Source organism: Pipistrellus hanaki, assembly GCF_964339955.1.
Source record: "Pipistrellus hanaki genome assembly, chromosome: 3".
Taxonomy (NCBI): Eukaryota; Metazoa; Chordata; class Mammalia; order Chiroptera; family Vespertilionidae; genus Pipistrellus; species Pipistrellus hanaki.
In genome coordinates this window covers 100,444,883-100,462,344 of record NC_140505.1, presented here as the reverse complement: position 1 = coordinate 100,462,344, position 17,462 = coordinate 100,444,883, and the positions used below count along the sequence as shown (strand labels likewise).

The window sequence follows — 17,462 nt, the reverse complement described above, 5'->3', positions numbered from 1 at the left end:
AAGAAATATTCAAAGTGATGAACAGCAAGAACCTACAACCAAGATTGCTCTACCCAGCAAAGCTATCATTCAGAATTGAAGGTCAGACAAAGAGCTTCACAGACAAGAAAAAGCTAAAGGAGTTCATCATCACCAAACCAGGATTACATGAAATGCTGAAGGATATTCTTTAAGAAGAAGAAGAAGAAAAATGTAAAGATAAAAATTATGAACAACACAAAGACATCAAATACATACCTACCAACAAGTGAATAAAAAGTTTGAAGGACAGAATGGACTGGTGAATATAATGGAATCAGGGACATAAAAAGGGAGTGGACTGACAATTCTCAGGGGGAAGGGGATCTAAAGGGTGTGGGAAGAGATTGGACAAAAGTCTTACACCTATGGATGAAGACAGTGGGGATTAAGGGCACGGGGTGGGGAATCAGGTGGAAGGGAGCTATGGGGGTGGGAGGAAGAGGAACACCTGTAATAATCTGAACAATAAAGATTTATTTAAAAAATTAAAATAAATAAATTATTTCCTCTAATTAATCCCCTTTTAATGTGCACAAATTTGTGCACCTGGTCACTAGTACATATATAAAACTCTAATATTCAAATAGACTAAACGGCAGAACAACTGGTTGCTATGACATGCGCTGACCACCAGGGGGTGTGCAGAACATGGTGGGTGTCAGCCATGGGTGTCAGCAGCTGATGGCAGAGCATGGAATATGGTTGGCATTAGCTGCAGGGGTGGGGGGAGGGAGGCTGGGGATGGTGGAGCAGGTGAACAGGGGCGCCAGACCAAGGTGGGGTGCTGGTTGCTGTCATCAGGGCAAGCCTCTGGTGGTTGCTGAAAATTCTTTGTTCCTGTGCACCATGGTTCTGCCTGGCTCTTGCACCTGCTGCTGGCATTGGCCCCATTTGCACCCATTATTGGTGCCTGGCGCAGGCCCCGATCTCTTGGTACTGTCAGTGGGTGCGAGCTGTGGCTGCCAGCCTGGTTGCCCTTCAGGGCTTCACCTCCCCCTGCTCCAGAGGGCATTCAGGGCTGGCAGCCACCTCTCACACCTGCTGCCAGAGACAGCCCTGATCACACCTGCTACTGGATCTGGAGCTGCTGTTTGCACTCACTGCTGACACTGGCCCCGCTTACACCTGCAGCCGATGCCTGGCACTGATTCTGATCACTCAGTGCCATCAGTGGGTGTAAGAGATGGCTGCTGGCCCCAATCACCCCTGAGGGCTTCTCCACCTCCCCCTGCTCCTGAGGGCCAATCGGGGAAGCAGCTGTCACTAGCACTTGCTTACAGCATCGGCCCCAATCTGTTTGCACTGTCAGTGGGTGCGAGCGGAGCCAGTGTTGCCAGCGCATTGGACCTGTGGCAGCGGAAGTGGGACTGCTGGCAGAGAGGATGGGGGGAGGGGGTACTATGGTGGGAGAGGCTGGGCGAGTGCGAGGAGGATGCACCAGAACTAGCCCCTGTGCCCACCATAGCCTTGCAGCTCACAGTTCCTTTCAAGGTGTACAAATTCATGCACTGAGCCCCTAGTATGATGATAAAAGAACTTGTGGGTTTTGTTGTCCAGAAGTATTTGTGATGTGGCAAAAAAAATATTTGGTACTATTTGGCATACTGTGTGGCTCTTCCACTGGACTATTTAGCACACTGGGCTCTTCACTCCTACCCTCTGTGCAAAATACAAATAATAGGCTTATCATTTTTCATTAGTTTTGTCCTTTGCAGTAGGTATTGCCCTATTCCAAGAGGACACATAAATATAATCCCATGTTCCTGCATTTTGTTATCCCTTGGAATGCTGACATTCAAGAATGTGCAAGATGGTCTGAACAAGTAGATTACTTGGAAAAATGGAAAGACCTTGTAGTGTGTAATCTTCCACTGGAATCTACAATTGGTTATTTTAAAAAAACACATATGAAATCTAAGTACAATATTTAACTTTATTTTTCTATAAAGCAAAACAAAAATGCCATGATCCTTCATGGACTTGTTTAGCTAATGATTTCAAAATTGAAACCCAGGTTCCTTTACATACAACAAATGCTTAATTAAGAACTTGTACTTTTAGTTTGTCTTATATATCCTTAAATCACAATAAAGAATGAGTAAAGGCAATGGGGGATTGAGAAAATGAAAGAGACACAAATACAGTAGATAAAGCTGGGACTGGGTGGGACCACTGTCCTCTGATAGACAGGGACCCAGAGCCAACAGAGTGGTTTATTTTATTTTATTTTTTATTATTTTTTAAAATATATTTTATTGATTTTGTACAGAGAGGAAGGGAGAGAGATAGTTAGAAACGTCGATGAGAGAGAGTCATCGATTGGCTGCCTCTTGCACACCCCCTACTGGGGATATGCCTTTACATGCCCTTGACCTGAATGAACCCGGAACCTTTCAGTCCCCAAGCTGACGCTCTATCCATTGAGCCAAACCGGTTTCGGCGAGTGGTTTATTTTATACAGCAAAAACCAGGAAGTTTTACTAAAGGTCAAGACAAAGGAAATTATGTGCATTTTTGGGGGGGCCCAAGTCATATTCATTCCTGGTGCTTGACTGGATAATAATATAGTGTAATGTCTCCTGGTGATCAAAGATTACTGTAAGAAGATATATTTTAATCAGCACTAATTTTCCTACAGGAAAAGTCATAAGCACTGCTATCAAACAGAAGACTATCTGCTTTCAAGAGATTATAAGGAAGTTAATCAGCTAGTTGTGCTTCAAGGCATTTGTGTTATTACATATTAGTGGCCCAGTACACAAAATTCATGAACATTAAAAGGGAATTGGAGGAAATATTTCAATATTGTTATTTGCCCTTTCTCTATAATAGAAGTGTCAGAGATGAAAGAAAATTAGTAAAATGTATATGAAAACCTTCCTCCTGTCAAAATTTGGGGTGCACCGTGGGACCCAGAGTCAAGTCCCTGCCCACCTACGTGCGCCTTATTATCTCGAGAGACCCAGACCTGGCCAGCCCCACCCCTATTGGGCAAGATCCAGACCTGGCCAGTCCTATCCTCACCAAGCCCTGTCGGGTGGGGGATGCAGCCTCAGGTCCCCTGTCAATCCCCCGGAGGTGGGGGGGCATGGCCTGAAGTCCCCCATCAAGCCCTGCCAGGTGGGTGGGTGGGGGGGTGCGCTCCCTCAGGTCCCCTGCCCCGGCACCATGCAGCCTCAGGTCCCTAATGATTTCTCATTACAGCTCGTTATGGGAATTCCACCTCCGCTGTGGGTGCAGCCATCTTGTGTTACAGGAACTCAGCCTCCGCTGCGCGGTACCATCTTGTGACGGCATGAGGGTCAATTTGCATATTACCTCTATATCATATAGGAGGGATGGTAACTTAGAAAATGGGAGATATCAAAGGACCTGTGAAAATATTATCAATTAATTTGAAAAGTATACAGGCTACTATATTTTTCAATTTATTTGCAAGCTGGCTTGACAAGTATAGCATATCAGTGGTTACTTTCCTGAAGCATTAAATATGTAGCTTTAAATTATTTTTACAAGTAAAAACAAAATTTTGTATTTGGTTCAATGAACATTTATTGAGGATATAATAAGGAATCAGACTGTCCCTCCCCCTAGGTAGGGACAGTGTGTAATATAGATGAAAGCATGTGGTGCTTTCAGGGGCCAGGAAAGACTGGGATGGGTATAAGCCAATAAGAAATGGATACCCTGTGGCAGAAATTAGGAGTGAAGACTGGTGCTATAATATTACTTTATTTCCCGAATGACTACTTACTCCATTTTTACACTTCTTTAGAAACAATTTTATTTATAATCTGATTTTTCCAATTATCTTTTGTTGCATATAGAAATATTGTATCTGTCACAAATGAAACATATTAGGAAAAGTGAAAATAATGTATTCTTTCAAGCACTTCTATTTTAAAGATTTTACATCTATTAAAAACTTTTACTATCAACAGTACCTAGATGGGCTCAAAAATCAAAGTAGTACCTAAGTAGAGGTAAAATTATAAATATTTAAAATTTCTATTATTATTTTTTATTGAAGGATTCATCATAATTTTTGATAGTTGTCCTTCAAAACCCTAGAGAGGTCAGAAAGCCATTTTTCAGACAAAGAATGGAGGTCTCAGTGTGAGCGACTGGCATATGCCAGGGAGGTTATTGTATTTGATCATATCAAGTGTCTTAATCCCTCCTGACACTGTTAAGTTTCAGTTTCTTTTGTAAATCCCAAAAGAGCAAGTGCTTGCCGAAACCAGTTTGGCTCAGTGGATAGAGCATCGGCCTGCGGACTGAAAGGTCCGGGTTCGATTTGGTCAAGGGCATGTACCTTGGTTGCGGGCACATCCCCAGTAGGGGGTGTGCAAGAGGCAGCTGATCGATGATTCTTTCTCATCGATGTTTCTAAGCTCTCTATCCCTCTCTCTTTCTCTCTGTAAAAAATCAATAAAATATATTAAAAAAAAAAAAAGGGCAAGTGCTTTGAGATTTATTCTCTGTACCGGAAACACATCACACGATGTTCATAAAGTGCTTGAAGTACGCGGTCCTCCAGCCGCTGGAGCCGCGGCTCCTCTCCCTGTTCGGGCCAGAAGAAAGGACACAACCGCCGACTGTTCCTGAAGCACTGACTGAGCTGGGCAGTACACCGCATAGGTCAGAGTACATGGCATGTGCATTGTTCTGAAATCACAATGAATCATGGGTCTGATGTGTCTTCACTGGTGTCTTCCTGGATAAGAAGTGCGCTGTTTCTCTTGTTCCAACTGGTACACTTGACAATACTGTACAAGCAAACAGGACATTTAAAAATTGTGACTAAGGCAACACAAATAAATAGTCTGTATTTCACTTTTCCCTGGTTACTGGGCTTCTGAGAAATTATGCAGATTATGCATAGAACAAACATACTGGTATTTTGAGTCCTACAGGCTCACTTCCACAACATTCTGAAAAGAATTTAAAACTATACGAGTTCTGCCCTAGCCTGTTCGGCTCAAAAGAAAGAGGATCAGGCTTCAGATTGAAGGATGCCAGATTTTATTTCGGTCAAGGGCACATACCTCGGTTGCAGGCTTGCAAAGGCAACCAATCTATGTGTCTCTCTCACATCGATATTTCAATCTCTTTGTCTCTCTCCCTTCCATTTTCTCTCAAATAAATTGAAAAGTATAATCAGGTCATGGATTAACAAAACACACAAAAAAAACCTCAGAGTTCTTTCTCTTCCAGATCCCTAAAATGTGGACTTGGCCCATTGTCTGCTCTCTGTAGTCCACAAAAAATAATTATGACCGAAGCTATGATTGAAGTGCATGCTCAGTAGCTATAAGTGAAGTAGGATAAGAAGCCATCTAGAAATAATTAAAATAGTATGCAATTTTCATTTTAAAATTGTTGAACAATACAGGGTTAAAAAAATCTCAGAAGATCACCTACATTGACAATATTAGAAGCATTATTAAGAGGATAACTATCTTTTATCCAGCTGCACTGATTTTTCCAGTTAAAAAAGTAATGTGTTCATAACAGATATTTATAATTATATGAAGACTAAAATGAAAAGTACCCACTATTCTACTCCCCATGCAGGCAATTCTTACACTATTTTTCATGATATGGATGCACCATCTTTAACCATTTTTTACACTTATTTAAAAAAAAATTCTGCCATATGAACTTCTTTACTAATCATTTCCTTGGGATAGGTTTCTAAAAGGAATCACTGGGTCAGATATTAAGAACTTCTAATAAAGCTTTTGATACATGTTTATGAATTGTTTTCTGAAAATAAGAGTGCCAAACATTACTACCAGCAATCTATAAGGTTGGTTGTTTCATCATGCACTTTTAATTTTGCCAATTCAATAGGTGAATAATTTCTTTTTTTAAAAGATGCCTAGTAAAAATCACTTTTCATCAAAATTGCAGAGGAACTGTAAATACTACTTACACTCTGTCTTACACAGACCAAGGTATCAGAACTTAATTGAGACAATATATATTGTAGTCCTACGATGAATGAGACAAGGCCAGCCCTCTCAGGAGTTCACAGTCCAGGGAGATGCCTACAGCCTGTGCACATAGGAGCTGTTCTCCCGGACCCTCTGCCACCACCCACAGTGCTGAGGAGGAGGCAGTGATGCCTGGAGGCTGGGCCCCAAGTTCTTCTCCTGAGGCCTCATGGCCACACTATCACCATGTGGAATGGACCAAGCAGAGACAGGTGAATGAGCTCAGAGCTCAAGGCTTTGGTCCCAAAGGATATGTCAAATATATCTGCTTGGGAACTTTTGCAACCGCTTACCTAATTAGCATATACATTTTTGTTAATTGAAAGGCATATGTTTATGCCTCTATCTTTTCATTCTGTATACTATTCATCAAAAGCATTTTTGAACTTTATATTTATTTGGATACTGACAATTAAAAAGGGAGTCATCAAACAAAACAACGCTCTGGAAAGAGAATGCCTAACATTCAGTGCCTGCTATCTGTTCGTTATCCAAGAATCCAGATTAAAATATATCTTCTTACTGTAATCTTTGATCACCAGGAGACATTACACTCTAGGAAATCATAGTCTGAATATATATCTATGCCTAGTCTGAGATGCTAATTTGGTCAATTATTCATATTTAAAGAGATAGGACCAACTTCTCAGAGTCTCTATCTGACCCAATCTTTCTTTCTTCTAGTTCTGGTCCAGCTATGTCACTGTCTCTTTTTTCCTAAGTTTCCAGAATTATTGACAGATATTTTCATGTCTAAATTGTTTGAGAAATGTACATTTTGAGGCCAAACTTCAACAGATCTATGTATTTTTACTGGCAAGGCTACCAATGTACTTATACTGGTGAGGCAATGGAATTCATTTAATTTAATTATTCTTTGATAAAATGATTAAAAATAAGTACATACCATAGACTGATCATTGGAATTAGTAATAGACCAGCAGACAGCAGAAAGATGAAGCCTGTGTACCATGCAACAGTTGCTGAATAAATTCCATTAAAAGTAGAAACTGCAATGACTCCACCAAGTGTTTCAAAGAAAGCAATACAAGCAAACAGAGTCCCTGTTTGGGGGTCGGGTGCAGGGGGAGAAAAAAGAAAAGACTGAGTTACACAACAAACAAAACGAATGGAGAAAACTGTTAGTCATTTGATAAGAACAAACATGAGGGCACTACTTGGTGAGTGAAACTATCCCCTCAAAATCCCTGAGGACAGTAACCCATTTTGTGGATGAAAAAAGTGAGGTCAAGAGTTCTCCTTGGACTTGATGTGAGAAATGCTGGAAACATAATACAGTTGCCCCTGAACAATATGGGATTAAGGGCACTCTCCCTCCTTCCCCTGCAGTCGAAAACTTAACTACAGCTGACCCTTGGTATTCCGCACACCATTGGGTCCAGGACCCCGGTAGATACCAAAATCCATGGATGCTCAAGTCCCTTACATGCAAAGGCCTAAAACAATGCAAAGTAGTTCCAATGACAATAGGATAAAACTAAAAGTTATCACAATTCAGAACAGGAAATTCTAAAATGTAAACTAAACATTTTAAAATGTCACTACATTTAACAATAAGAAATGACTTATTAAGCCAAAACCAGTTTGGCTCAGTGGTAGAGCGTCGGTCTGCGGACTGAAAGGTCCCAGGTTCGATTCCGGTCAAAGGCCTTGGTTGCGGGCACATCCTCAGTAGGGGGTGTGCAAGAGGCGGCCGATCGATGATTCTCTCTCATCGATGTTTCCAGCTCTCTATCCCTCTCTCTTCCTCTCTGTAAAAAATCAATAAAATATATTTTTTTAAAAAAAGAAAAAAAAAGAAATGTCTTATTAAAGGCCTTTATAAGTAAATGGAATAAAATATAAACAAAATAAACTATGCATCCTGATAAGTCTATTTGGCTCTAACTCAAGCAAGTAAACTTTTCTTTACCTCCTCACACAGCTCTGCTTGCCCTGCTTGTACCATAAACCCACCCTTTTAAACTGTACAGTTTAGTGGCTTTTAGTATGTTCGTGGAGTTGAGCAACCATCACTACTACCTAATTTTAGAACATTTTCCTCATCCCAAAAAGAAACTGTACCCATTAACAATCACTCCCTTTTCCCCAAGCCACTGGAAACACTAATCTAAGTTCTATCTCTATGGATTTGCCTATCCTGAACATTTCATATAAAGGCAATCATATTTATATGATAATATGTGGCCTTTGTGACTAGCTTTTTCATTTAGCATAATGATTTCAAGGCTCATCCATGTTGTAGCATGTGTCAGTACTTTATTTCTTTTTGTCCTATATAATAAAGAGGTAATATGCAAATTGACAGTCATGCCATTACAAGATGGCTGCCTACGACAAGGCTAGCAGGGGGTTAGTGAGAGATGACCAAACGACTGAACAAGCAGGCTGCGTGGGGTGACCAGGCTGACAGGGGAACATGAGGGACAACCAGGCCAGCAGGAGGGTCAGCTGGGGGTGACCAGGCTGGCAGGGTGTGGGGCAGTAGGTGACCAGGCCAGCAGAGGGGCAGTTAGAAGTGACCAGGCCAGCAGGGAGGGGGCAAGTTAGGGGCGATCAGGCAGGCAGGCAGGTGAGCGATTAGGAGCCAGCGGTCCAGGATTGAGAGAGGGATGTCCAACTGCGGGTTTAAGGCCTAAATCGGCAGTTGGACATCCCCTGAGGGGTCCTAGATTGGAGAGGCTGCAGGCTAAGCTGAGGGGGGACCTCCCCTCCCCGTGCATGAATTTCATGCACCGGACCTTTAGTTGCCAAATAATATTCCATTGTACTGATATACCACATTTTGCTTATTTATTCATCAGCCCCTGTCTCCCTTGTCTGAATAGAAGCCTCTCCCTGGCACAGAACTTACCACTTAATTCAAAAGGAATCTGTGCAGTCCTGGCTGGTTTGCTCAATGGATAGAGCATTGGCCTCTGGACTGAAGGATCCTGGGTTAGATTCTGGTCAAGGGCACATACCTCAATTGCAGGCTTGATCCCCAGCCCTAGTTGGGGCGCATGCCAGAGGCAGCCAATCGATGTGTCTCTCTCACATGGATGTTTCTCCCTTTTTGTCTTTCCCCTTCCCTTCCACTCTCTCTAAAAAAAAAAAAAAAATCAATGGGGGAAAAATATCCTCACATAAGGATTAGCCACACACACACACACACACACACATAAAACATAGGAGTCCACAGAAAAAGGGCTATAGAATACTCTGAAGAAGCAAAAAAAAAATATCCTCACATAAGGATTAGCCACACACACACACACACAAAACAAAGTAGTCCACAGAAAAAGGGCTATAGAATACTCAACTGTGCATAAGAGTTGAGCTGGGATAGGTTTTGATTCCTTATATTCCAAATTAAACTCACCTTGTTCAGTAGAAGGAACCACTTTTGACATCATGGACCGTAAAACAGAAAGTGGCACAATAGTGAAGAGGAAGAGCAGCCTGACTGTGAGAGAAATGGTTAGAAATCAGAAAACTAGTGGTCAATTTTATGTAAAACACTTTCTAAGTATTATATTTCTATTAGCATCCTAAGTCATTGCATCTAAAGATTGAATGAATTATAGAATTCTACTTAGTGAATTAAGAGACTATAGACAGGTCAGTTTAAGGTGAGTTTACTCTCAAATTCTTAATTCCAGTGCTAAGAACAAGAGTTCATGGAAGTCTTAGGTTCAGATATGCCAATGGGAATTGATCTGCTATTTCCCTAATTATTGTAGTAATCTCTTGTGTAGCAAGTTGAGACGGTTAATTAGTTTTTTCACTTCGCTTTTTGTTTTTTAGACTTGGTATTTTTAGTGTTAGCATTATTTTATTATATTGTTTATTTTATTGATAAATTGGTCCTTTATCTTCTTGCTTGTTCATCATTGTGGCTGAAAAACTTCATGGACACAAATTGTATCTGGCCATAAATTATGACCCTTAATAATCAGTAGTATTTTTAGGAATATGATAAAATAGTAATGTGTTACATTTGCAGATCACTTTAAAGTTTTCAACATGTTTCCACATAGATAAACTAACAGCCTTGTCAACTCTAAGGGAGAAATAGGATTTATTAAATATCAGGCATTGTGCTGAGTGCTTTACTGTAATCTCTTCTAATATTCATTATAATCCTTTAAATTAGGAAGTACTATGCCCATTTTACAGGTGAAAAAGTGAGGGCTTAGAGTTTTTAATTAACCTGCCCAAGATCACCTATTGTTGGAGATGGAAATCAAGCCCCAATCTGTTTGGTCACTTTGCTTCCCAAGAGGATGACACTGCCTTCTGTAGAGGAAGATCGACTATATCTTTCTAAGGTCTCAACTTGCAGGTCCTTTAGTCAATTGGATGCAGTATCTCACTCAAGCCCTACAAAAACGACTTACAAAAATAGGTAATTAGGAAGCAGTCCAATTTGCCAAAAGCGGTTCATCAAAAGCTAGTTTATGAAATGACCAATTTGTCAAAAGATCAATATGCAAACCCTTGTCATAGAGAATTATTTTTCTCAAGTGTATTCTGTGAGTATGAATTTTACTTTTAAATCTGCATACTTTACATAATTGTCCTAACATTTTTAAAGGTAAAATAGCCTTGTTAGCGGCATTTTAAAAAATACTAAATTGGTGAAAGTTATATTGAAGGATTGATTCATAAGAAGAGTGTTCCTTAGAACAATTTTTTTGAAAATATGCAAATTTAGAAAATTGTGGTTACTATATGAATTACTTTTTCAAAGCAAATTGGTGCTCAGCTTTTGGAAAACTAGCTTTTAAAAAATTACCATTAATTGAAGTAGAATGCATTAAACAGAGAATTTTATATTAAAGTTTCTCACCAACCTAACAGACTAAATACATTTGACATAAACCACAAATACAGTTAGTCCTAAGGCTACACTTTTAACTCACCTAAAAGCATCATCAATGTTGTTCTGGCAAAAGCAGTCATAGCCATTCCCACCATGGTGGTAAAAATTCCAATGAAAGCCATGTAGATATCTCCCATGCAGTAAGAAAAAAACCATATTCCTAGGAAACTACTCAAAAAAGAGACACTACCCAAAGCTGACCCATAACCTATAAGAACTTCATTCCAGCAGAGTGGTGAGTCCAATTCATAGAGGATAAAAATGGGGGAAGTGCCAATTATCACAAAAAAATAAGTAATCATTGTGAAAAGTAGCAAACAGAGTAAAGATCGCTGCCCACTGGAAGCATTTTTAAAAAGCATGTAAGTTCGGTAAAATAGGTTTTTAAGGCCTTCACTACATGATATGGAAACATTCTGAGATAAAGACTCTGCCATTGAATCACCAAGAAAAAATAAAATATAAATCAAGTTAACAGCAAGAGCCATAGTAATAATGAAAAAGGACCACACAAAACCTAGTTCTCTAATAAAATAGCCAGAAGACAGTCCTGTTAATCCAGTAACAAGTCCAAGTATGAAGTCAATGATAGCTATTCGAATTGTTCTTTGTTTTTCTTCTTTACATTGATCAACTATGTAGGCAAAACTGGCACCCAAAAATGTGGTAGAATTGCCGAAAAGGGCCCCAATGAAGGTAGATGCAATCAAAAGCTGGAATGGAAAGGTGAAATAGGAAAGCAGACAGAGCCAGGCGCTGGTCACAAGAGCACCGGCAGAAGTCAAAATCAAAGGGAATTTCCGTCCACGATGATCACTGTAGGACAGAAGTACGAACGTGGACACTAGACCAGGAATTAACCCACTTATGTCCATCTGCAGATTAAAAAGAGACACTTTCTTCTGAACTTCCTGCAAAGAAATAAAAAGAAGTCAGTGTGTTTACAGAGGTTTGTATAATGCATATAAAAATAGCATGGTGTATACTACACATTGCCATAAGGTCAGGTATGGGGAATCTGGGGTGAGGGCTTACACAGCTAAAATCTTCATCAGTTTACAAAGCACATGACAAAAGGTGATATCATCATTGCTCAGTCATACATTCAAACTTCATGATGGGGACTTTAACCAATAAAAATAAAAATGTGTGTATTAATGTGTCTTTGTCTCACATAGGAGACCCATAGACTGCAAGGCCTTGGGGACTGGCCATGTAATGAGTTTTCCTTCTTGTATGAACAGTTAGCACTGAGAGATCAGATTTCCGTTCTAACACCAGAGCAATATACTTTTCTGTGACATATCTTTCTCTCTGCTTTAAAGGGAGAATGAAAATCATGTGTAAATATGATATTTCATAGGCCTTATGTAGGAAGAGCTTCAATGCCCTTTTTACATGTGTCTCCACAAATAGATTAGTGAGAAACATTCCTTTCTTTACTAAAAATTAAGATAAAACCCAAAAAGAAGCTTTGAACTAACTAAAAATGAAAGCATTTGGTAATCTGAGGAATGATATAAACTCAGCTCTCCCAAAACCCAAAATGTGTGCATACACACACTAATGGCAGCTGTCACAACTGTTACACTAGTTATTTGACAGAAAGAATTTGGGGTGACTTAAAAGCATTTTCTGCTTGCCACTTCTCTAAATTTTTGAAATTTTATATAAAGAGCATGTGTAATTTTTATAATGGGGATTAAAAAACTCGTTAAAAACATTTATTCGTATAATATTTAGAAAGTACCCTAAACATCTGATAAACCACAAAATTGTCAAATACTGAATTAATTTTTTAAAAATAGTGAGCCTATTTCTATTTTTACACATTCATGTAATTCAAACAATTCCAGGTGTGCAGGAAATGTTCTTGTCACTCAGACTCAAAACTCAGTCATGTATCGATAGTTCTAGTCTTTCCTTTACCTGTGCCCCACTGACACAGTCTATTCCGCCCACCCCGTGTTTCTCAAGCCTTTATCCTTTTTTATAGTCATAGCTGCCAATGGAGCAGCAACTCTCGTTAATGTCCGCCTGGACCACTCTGTCATCTGACTGGTCTCTTTATTCAATTCAGTAAGTAGTGCTAGTCTTCTCACTTTGCAGATCATAGACACACTATCGGCACGTCTTTCACCTGCCTAGAAGCTTCAGGATCTCCCCGTGCCTGTTAGAGAAAGCTGACACTCCTTAGGCTGACACAAAGGCTTCCAAGGTGCAGTCCATCCATACTTTTCAGCATTGGCTCTACTCACTCCCTAAATACTCTGTAAGTTCCAGACACAGTCCAACTTGGATTTCCTTGAAAGTCCCAAACAGATGTAGCCTCTTCTTCCTCTGAACCTTCTCTCACAACAATTACCATTCCCCAGTTGAACTTTTTGGCATAATGATTAAGAATGAACTCTGGTGTCAGATGAACCTGATTCATATCCAGCCAGACAGAATGATCTTCACAGCAATTACAATGATTTTTATAAGCATACATCAGCTCCTGTCACTTCTTTGCTCAAAATCCCCTAATGGCTGTCCTTACACTGGAGTAATCCAACTCCTTGCAGTGGTGTGGGTGGCCTGCAACCATGACTCCTCTGATTTCATCTCCACTTCCTCACTCCTCAAACACTCTATGCTAATTTGCTTTTGCAGTTGCTGTTCCCTCCAGATGACTGTCACACAGCTCATTTCCTCAATTCAAATGTCACTTCCTAAGAAGGCCTACTGTGTTGGATCGCTTAATCCAAAGCAATTCCACTAACCCCATCAAGTGCTCTATCTCCTTATCCTGCCATCCATTTTTCTTTAGAAACTTACCACTCCCTGACAGGACATATTTTAACTCCGTGGTCTTGTGGCTCTTGAGCCACATGCTGCTCTTTGGCCCCTTGAGAGTGGCTCTTCCACAAAATACCACGGCCTGGGCGAGTCTATTTTGAAGAAGTGGCATTACAAGAAGTTTTAGTTTAAAAAATGTGGCTCTCAAAAGAAATTTTAATTGTTGTATTGTTGATATTTGGCTCTGTTGACTAATGAGCTTGCCAATCACTGTTTTAATTGATCTACTCATTGTGTGCCTCCTCCACTCTAACCTACACTCCAGGAAGGCCAGAGCTGTAACTTCTTCACCACAGTGGGTTGCAAGTTCAATTCCTGATCAGGGCGCATGCCCAGGTTGCAGACTCAATGTCTGGCAGGAGACAGCCAATTGATGTTTTACTTGCTCTCACATTGATGATTTCCTGTCTCCCTATCTTTATAAAATAAATAAAAACATTTTTTCTTAAAAAAAGATTTAAATGTAATTTTTTGAGCAAGAACAACTTTGTGATCTGTTGGTAACCCTAAATTGTCCCTTCCAATAGCAAAGTCCCTATCTTGAAAGTTATCTGAAGAGAACAGATTCCCCCATCCCCTTCTTCCCAAAAAAGAGAACAGAGTCCAATGGCCAATTGAACACTTCAAAATGAATCATTTAACAAGGAAGGAGGTAGTAAGGGGATTAAAAATGGATTCATTACTCCACAAAAGTCAACAAACACACCAAGAATTTCCTACCTCTTTACCATTAGCCAAGAGTGTCCTTCCCACAGCCTTCCCATTTTGTTAAGAGCTCTTATGGAGATTACTCATTGCCAGAGAGCAGTGTGTAGGTGTACCTCATTGTCAATATTTATGTATAAGAGCATATATTTATATATCTTTCAATCCCACAAAGGTTGAAAAATAAAACTCATCCATACAGATTTTTAAATATAAGTGCAATAGCTCAGTTTACTCTTATAGCTGTACCTTGAAATTCACAGCATTTTTCATTCCAATGCGTGTATATGTATATGTACCTTGGGGAGTGCCTTCCTTTCGGGCGCTCTGCCATTCCTTCAGTACTTAAGCTCCTCTCCCAGTCACACTGGAACAACCTTTTTCTGAGAAGACAATCTCAGAGGCAGCAGGCAGGTGACCTGAATTCCCCTAAACTTTTCTTGTCCTTTGACTGGGGAGGCAGCACCACCCTTTTGCCATCACAAAATATTCCCAACAGGAAGAGTTCAAAGTTTATAAATGTTTGTATTTGAGGCATTGGGGTTGTGTGTGTGTGCCATATCTGGATACTATCTCCTTTGCATTTGGACATTGGTAGACTTTGTTAAAAACTGCCGGAGGGGACAGGAGAATGGTGAAGAACCTCTTGCTTTAAATGAATAAAACATTGGGGAGGAGAGGAAGAAGGAAAGGCTCTGTACTATCTCAGTGTCCAGAGCAAAGATGAGTGCTCTTCCGTCCAGGTGTCCCCACACACAGAAGTCAAAGCTGACGTGGTATCCCCAAGTAATGAATGGCCACCTCCCACCCCATGACAGAGGCTGGCACCACAGTCTTCAGTGATGAGTCATGTATGTGCCATGGAAGGGGGTTGGAAGGAAGTGAGCAAGGGAAAGGCAGAAACACCATGTTTCACCCCCGCCTGTCTGTCCACAGAACCCTCATTCGAGCTATGCTGGCCTTGGTCCAGCTCTCAGGCTTTTGGGGGGCTGACAGGGAGATGGAGGAAGGAGAGCGCTATAGAGGAGACTGCTCTGAAATTTTCTGAGAGGAAGACGAAGAGCCAGTGTCACAGAAGGAGGAGATTTCAAGTGGCAGAGGCCAATGAGAAGTGTCAGGGAACCTCAAACTGGATAAGAACTGAAGACAGGCACCCGGTTTGGGGTTTAGGAGTTTTACACTGACCCTTGAGAGATTAATGTATTATCAGCTCCTATCACTACTTTGCTCACAATCCCCTCATGGCTGTCCTTACACTGGAGTACCGTAATCCAACTCCTTGCAGTGGTGTGGGTGGCCTGCAACTCTTTCATTTAAAATCCGTTTCCTCTTATGTGTTAGGGGTATTTTAATTTCTTACCTCCTGGAATGCAAAAATGGGGCTGCTTTTGTTTATTTCACACTCAGAAATATTGCTCTCAGGTGCAATGCTGTAGTTGCCCGTTTCTTCCCATATTCTCCTGTACACGTACTGTGTCGTCAGTGGGCTGATCAAAGTCAGGGCAAAGGCACTGAGGCAAATGGCAGGCTCTACAAGGAAAATCTTCATAGTGCTTAGGTAGTAGCTGAGTTCTACAACAAAGAAGAAGGAGAGAGATACTGAATGAGTAGCATTTTCTCTGAGGCTAGATTTTCAGTCAGTGATGGGAAAGTTGGAGGAATTTTGTTGCACAAACAAGTAAACTAGGGAAAGGGACAGAAAGCAACAAACACTTTCAAAGAGTAACTTTTATTCTGGAATAGGGTGCCTCGTAGACCAGAGACTGTCTACTTCTCATTTTAAGGAGCAGAACCTTGCAGGGCTCACCCGGTCTTTAAGACAATTCTTTAAAAACAGTAAGCTGTCATTATTTTTGGTGACTCAGTGATCATACTGTGTCCCCCCTGGTACCCTGCCGCGGGTTTTCATTAGGAAAACAGTGAGGTTGCTCTGGGACGTGACAGTTGCGCCACTCTTTGTTATTGTTGACAGCGGGCTGGAAGGGACACTTAGAAAACCGCTCCCAAACGCGAAGGGACTTTTTATTTTCTCTGACTCACCCCGCAGTTAATCTTCTTGCCAGGCTCAGGGCCTGCGGCTCCGAACGGTCTCCCCTCGGGGATACTTTGCGCTCGGCCGCGCCTCCCTTGCAGCGGCTCCGGACGCCGGGCCCCGGGATGCGAAGGGCAAGTTCCGTGGAATTGGACCCAACGCACCTGCGGGGCGGCCGCGCCCTCACCTGAAAGCAGAGCTCGGAAAGCGCCCTCCGCGCCCCGCGGCGGTCCCCTGCGGTCCCCGCACCCTCCCCGCCGTCCCGCACCCTCGCCAGCGACTCCGGAGGCGCCCAGCGAAGCCTTCGGGACCGGGCAGCCGGCGCGCTGGGCCCGGCGGGGGCGCGGACTCAGCCCCGCCCGCCGGGGAGGCGGGGCCCGGGAGGGGAGCGCGGGGCGTCACGGTCCCGCCCGCACCGGCCGTTGGGCCTCCTGATTGGTCCGCCTCCGCGCCCGGGAGGCCTGGGGCTGTGCCTACTCAGCTGTGCCCTCTTGGCTGGGGCTCGGGGGCGCCCAGGGCACACTCCCGGGCAAGACTGGGTCTGGTGTCGGTTTTCACGGAACCACACGGGGCATCTGTTGCAAAAATAACACGTTTGCCTCCCCGTAGCATTCAGTCTCCGGGCAAGGGCCTTAAGAAGTGAAAGGGTTAAAGGGAATAAAATGGGGCAGAGGAAACGTACTGCGGTGAGGAGCTATCTTGCAGAGAGCGTGCAGCCTTGAACACTGCAGAGCATAGATAACCACTAGACATCTGGCACGGGAGGAGCCAAGGACAGACCCGACCCTTACCTCAGCAGAAGAGCTTGCAGCCAGCAAAAGTTCATAAAAACCGTCCCCTCCCTGCACTCTCCACTGACTCCTTTTTGTGGGACTCAGCCCACCTGCACCCAGGTGTCTGAAATAAAAATCTTTCAATACAGTATGGCCTCTTGTTTTAGGGGTGCAACCCTGGCCCACTCTGAACGTTTCAAGAAGAAATG

At 42.0% G+C, this 17,462-nt stretch overlaps 1 protein-coding gene across 2 annotated transcripts; it reads right to left on the bottom strand.

Moving 5' to 3' along the window:
* Nucleotides 1–1,934: 1,934 nt before the first annotated feature.
* SLC46A3 (solute carrier family 46 member 3) lies at nt 1,935–16,807 on the bottom strand. Of its 2 annotated transcripts, XM_084879161.1 has the most exons (6): nt 16,489–16,806; nt 15,809–16,020; nt 10,946–11,816; nt 9,403–9,486; nt 6,928–7,084; nt 1,935–4,790 (listed from the first exon to the last, which is right to left on the bottom strand). In XM_084879161.1, exons 2-6 carry the CDS (start codon nt 15,995–15,997, stop codon nt 4,706–4,708), a joined length of 1,386 nt encoding a protein of 461 aa, XP_084735287.1. In that variant the 5' UTR covers nt 15,998–16,020; nt 16,489–16,806; the 3' UTR covers nt 1,935–4,705. The 2 variants fall into 2 exon arrangements, with proteins under 2 accessions (XP_084735287.1, XP_084735288.1); XM_084879162.1 differs by lacking the exon at nt 1,935–4,790 and having other exon boundaries at nt 6,944–9,124; nt 16,489–16,807.
* Between the last annotated feature and the right edge of the window lie 655 nt (nt 16,808–17,462).

What these genes read in the sequence shown, in the direction of transcription:
- SLC46A3 (XM_084879161.1), bottom strand. Translation starts at nt 15,997, where the DNA reads ATGAAGATTTTCCTTGTAGAGCCTGCCATTTGCCTCAGTGCCTTTGCC. An exon ending in CCATTTTTGCATTCCAGGAG is followed by an intron (nt 11,817 to 15,808) that starts GTAAGAAATTAA and finishes ATTTCTTTGCAG; the next exon opens with GAAGTTCAGAAGAAAGTGTC. An exon ending in AACATTGATGATGCTTTTAG is followed by an intron (nt 9,487 to 10,945) that starts GTGAGTTAAAAG and finishes TTTCTCTCACAG; the next exon opens with TCAGGCTGCTCTTCCTCTTC.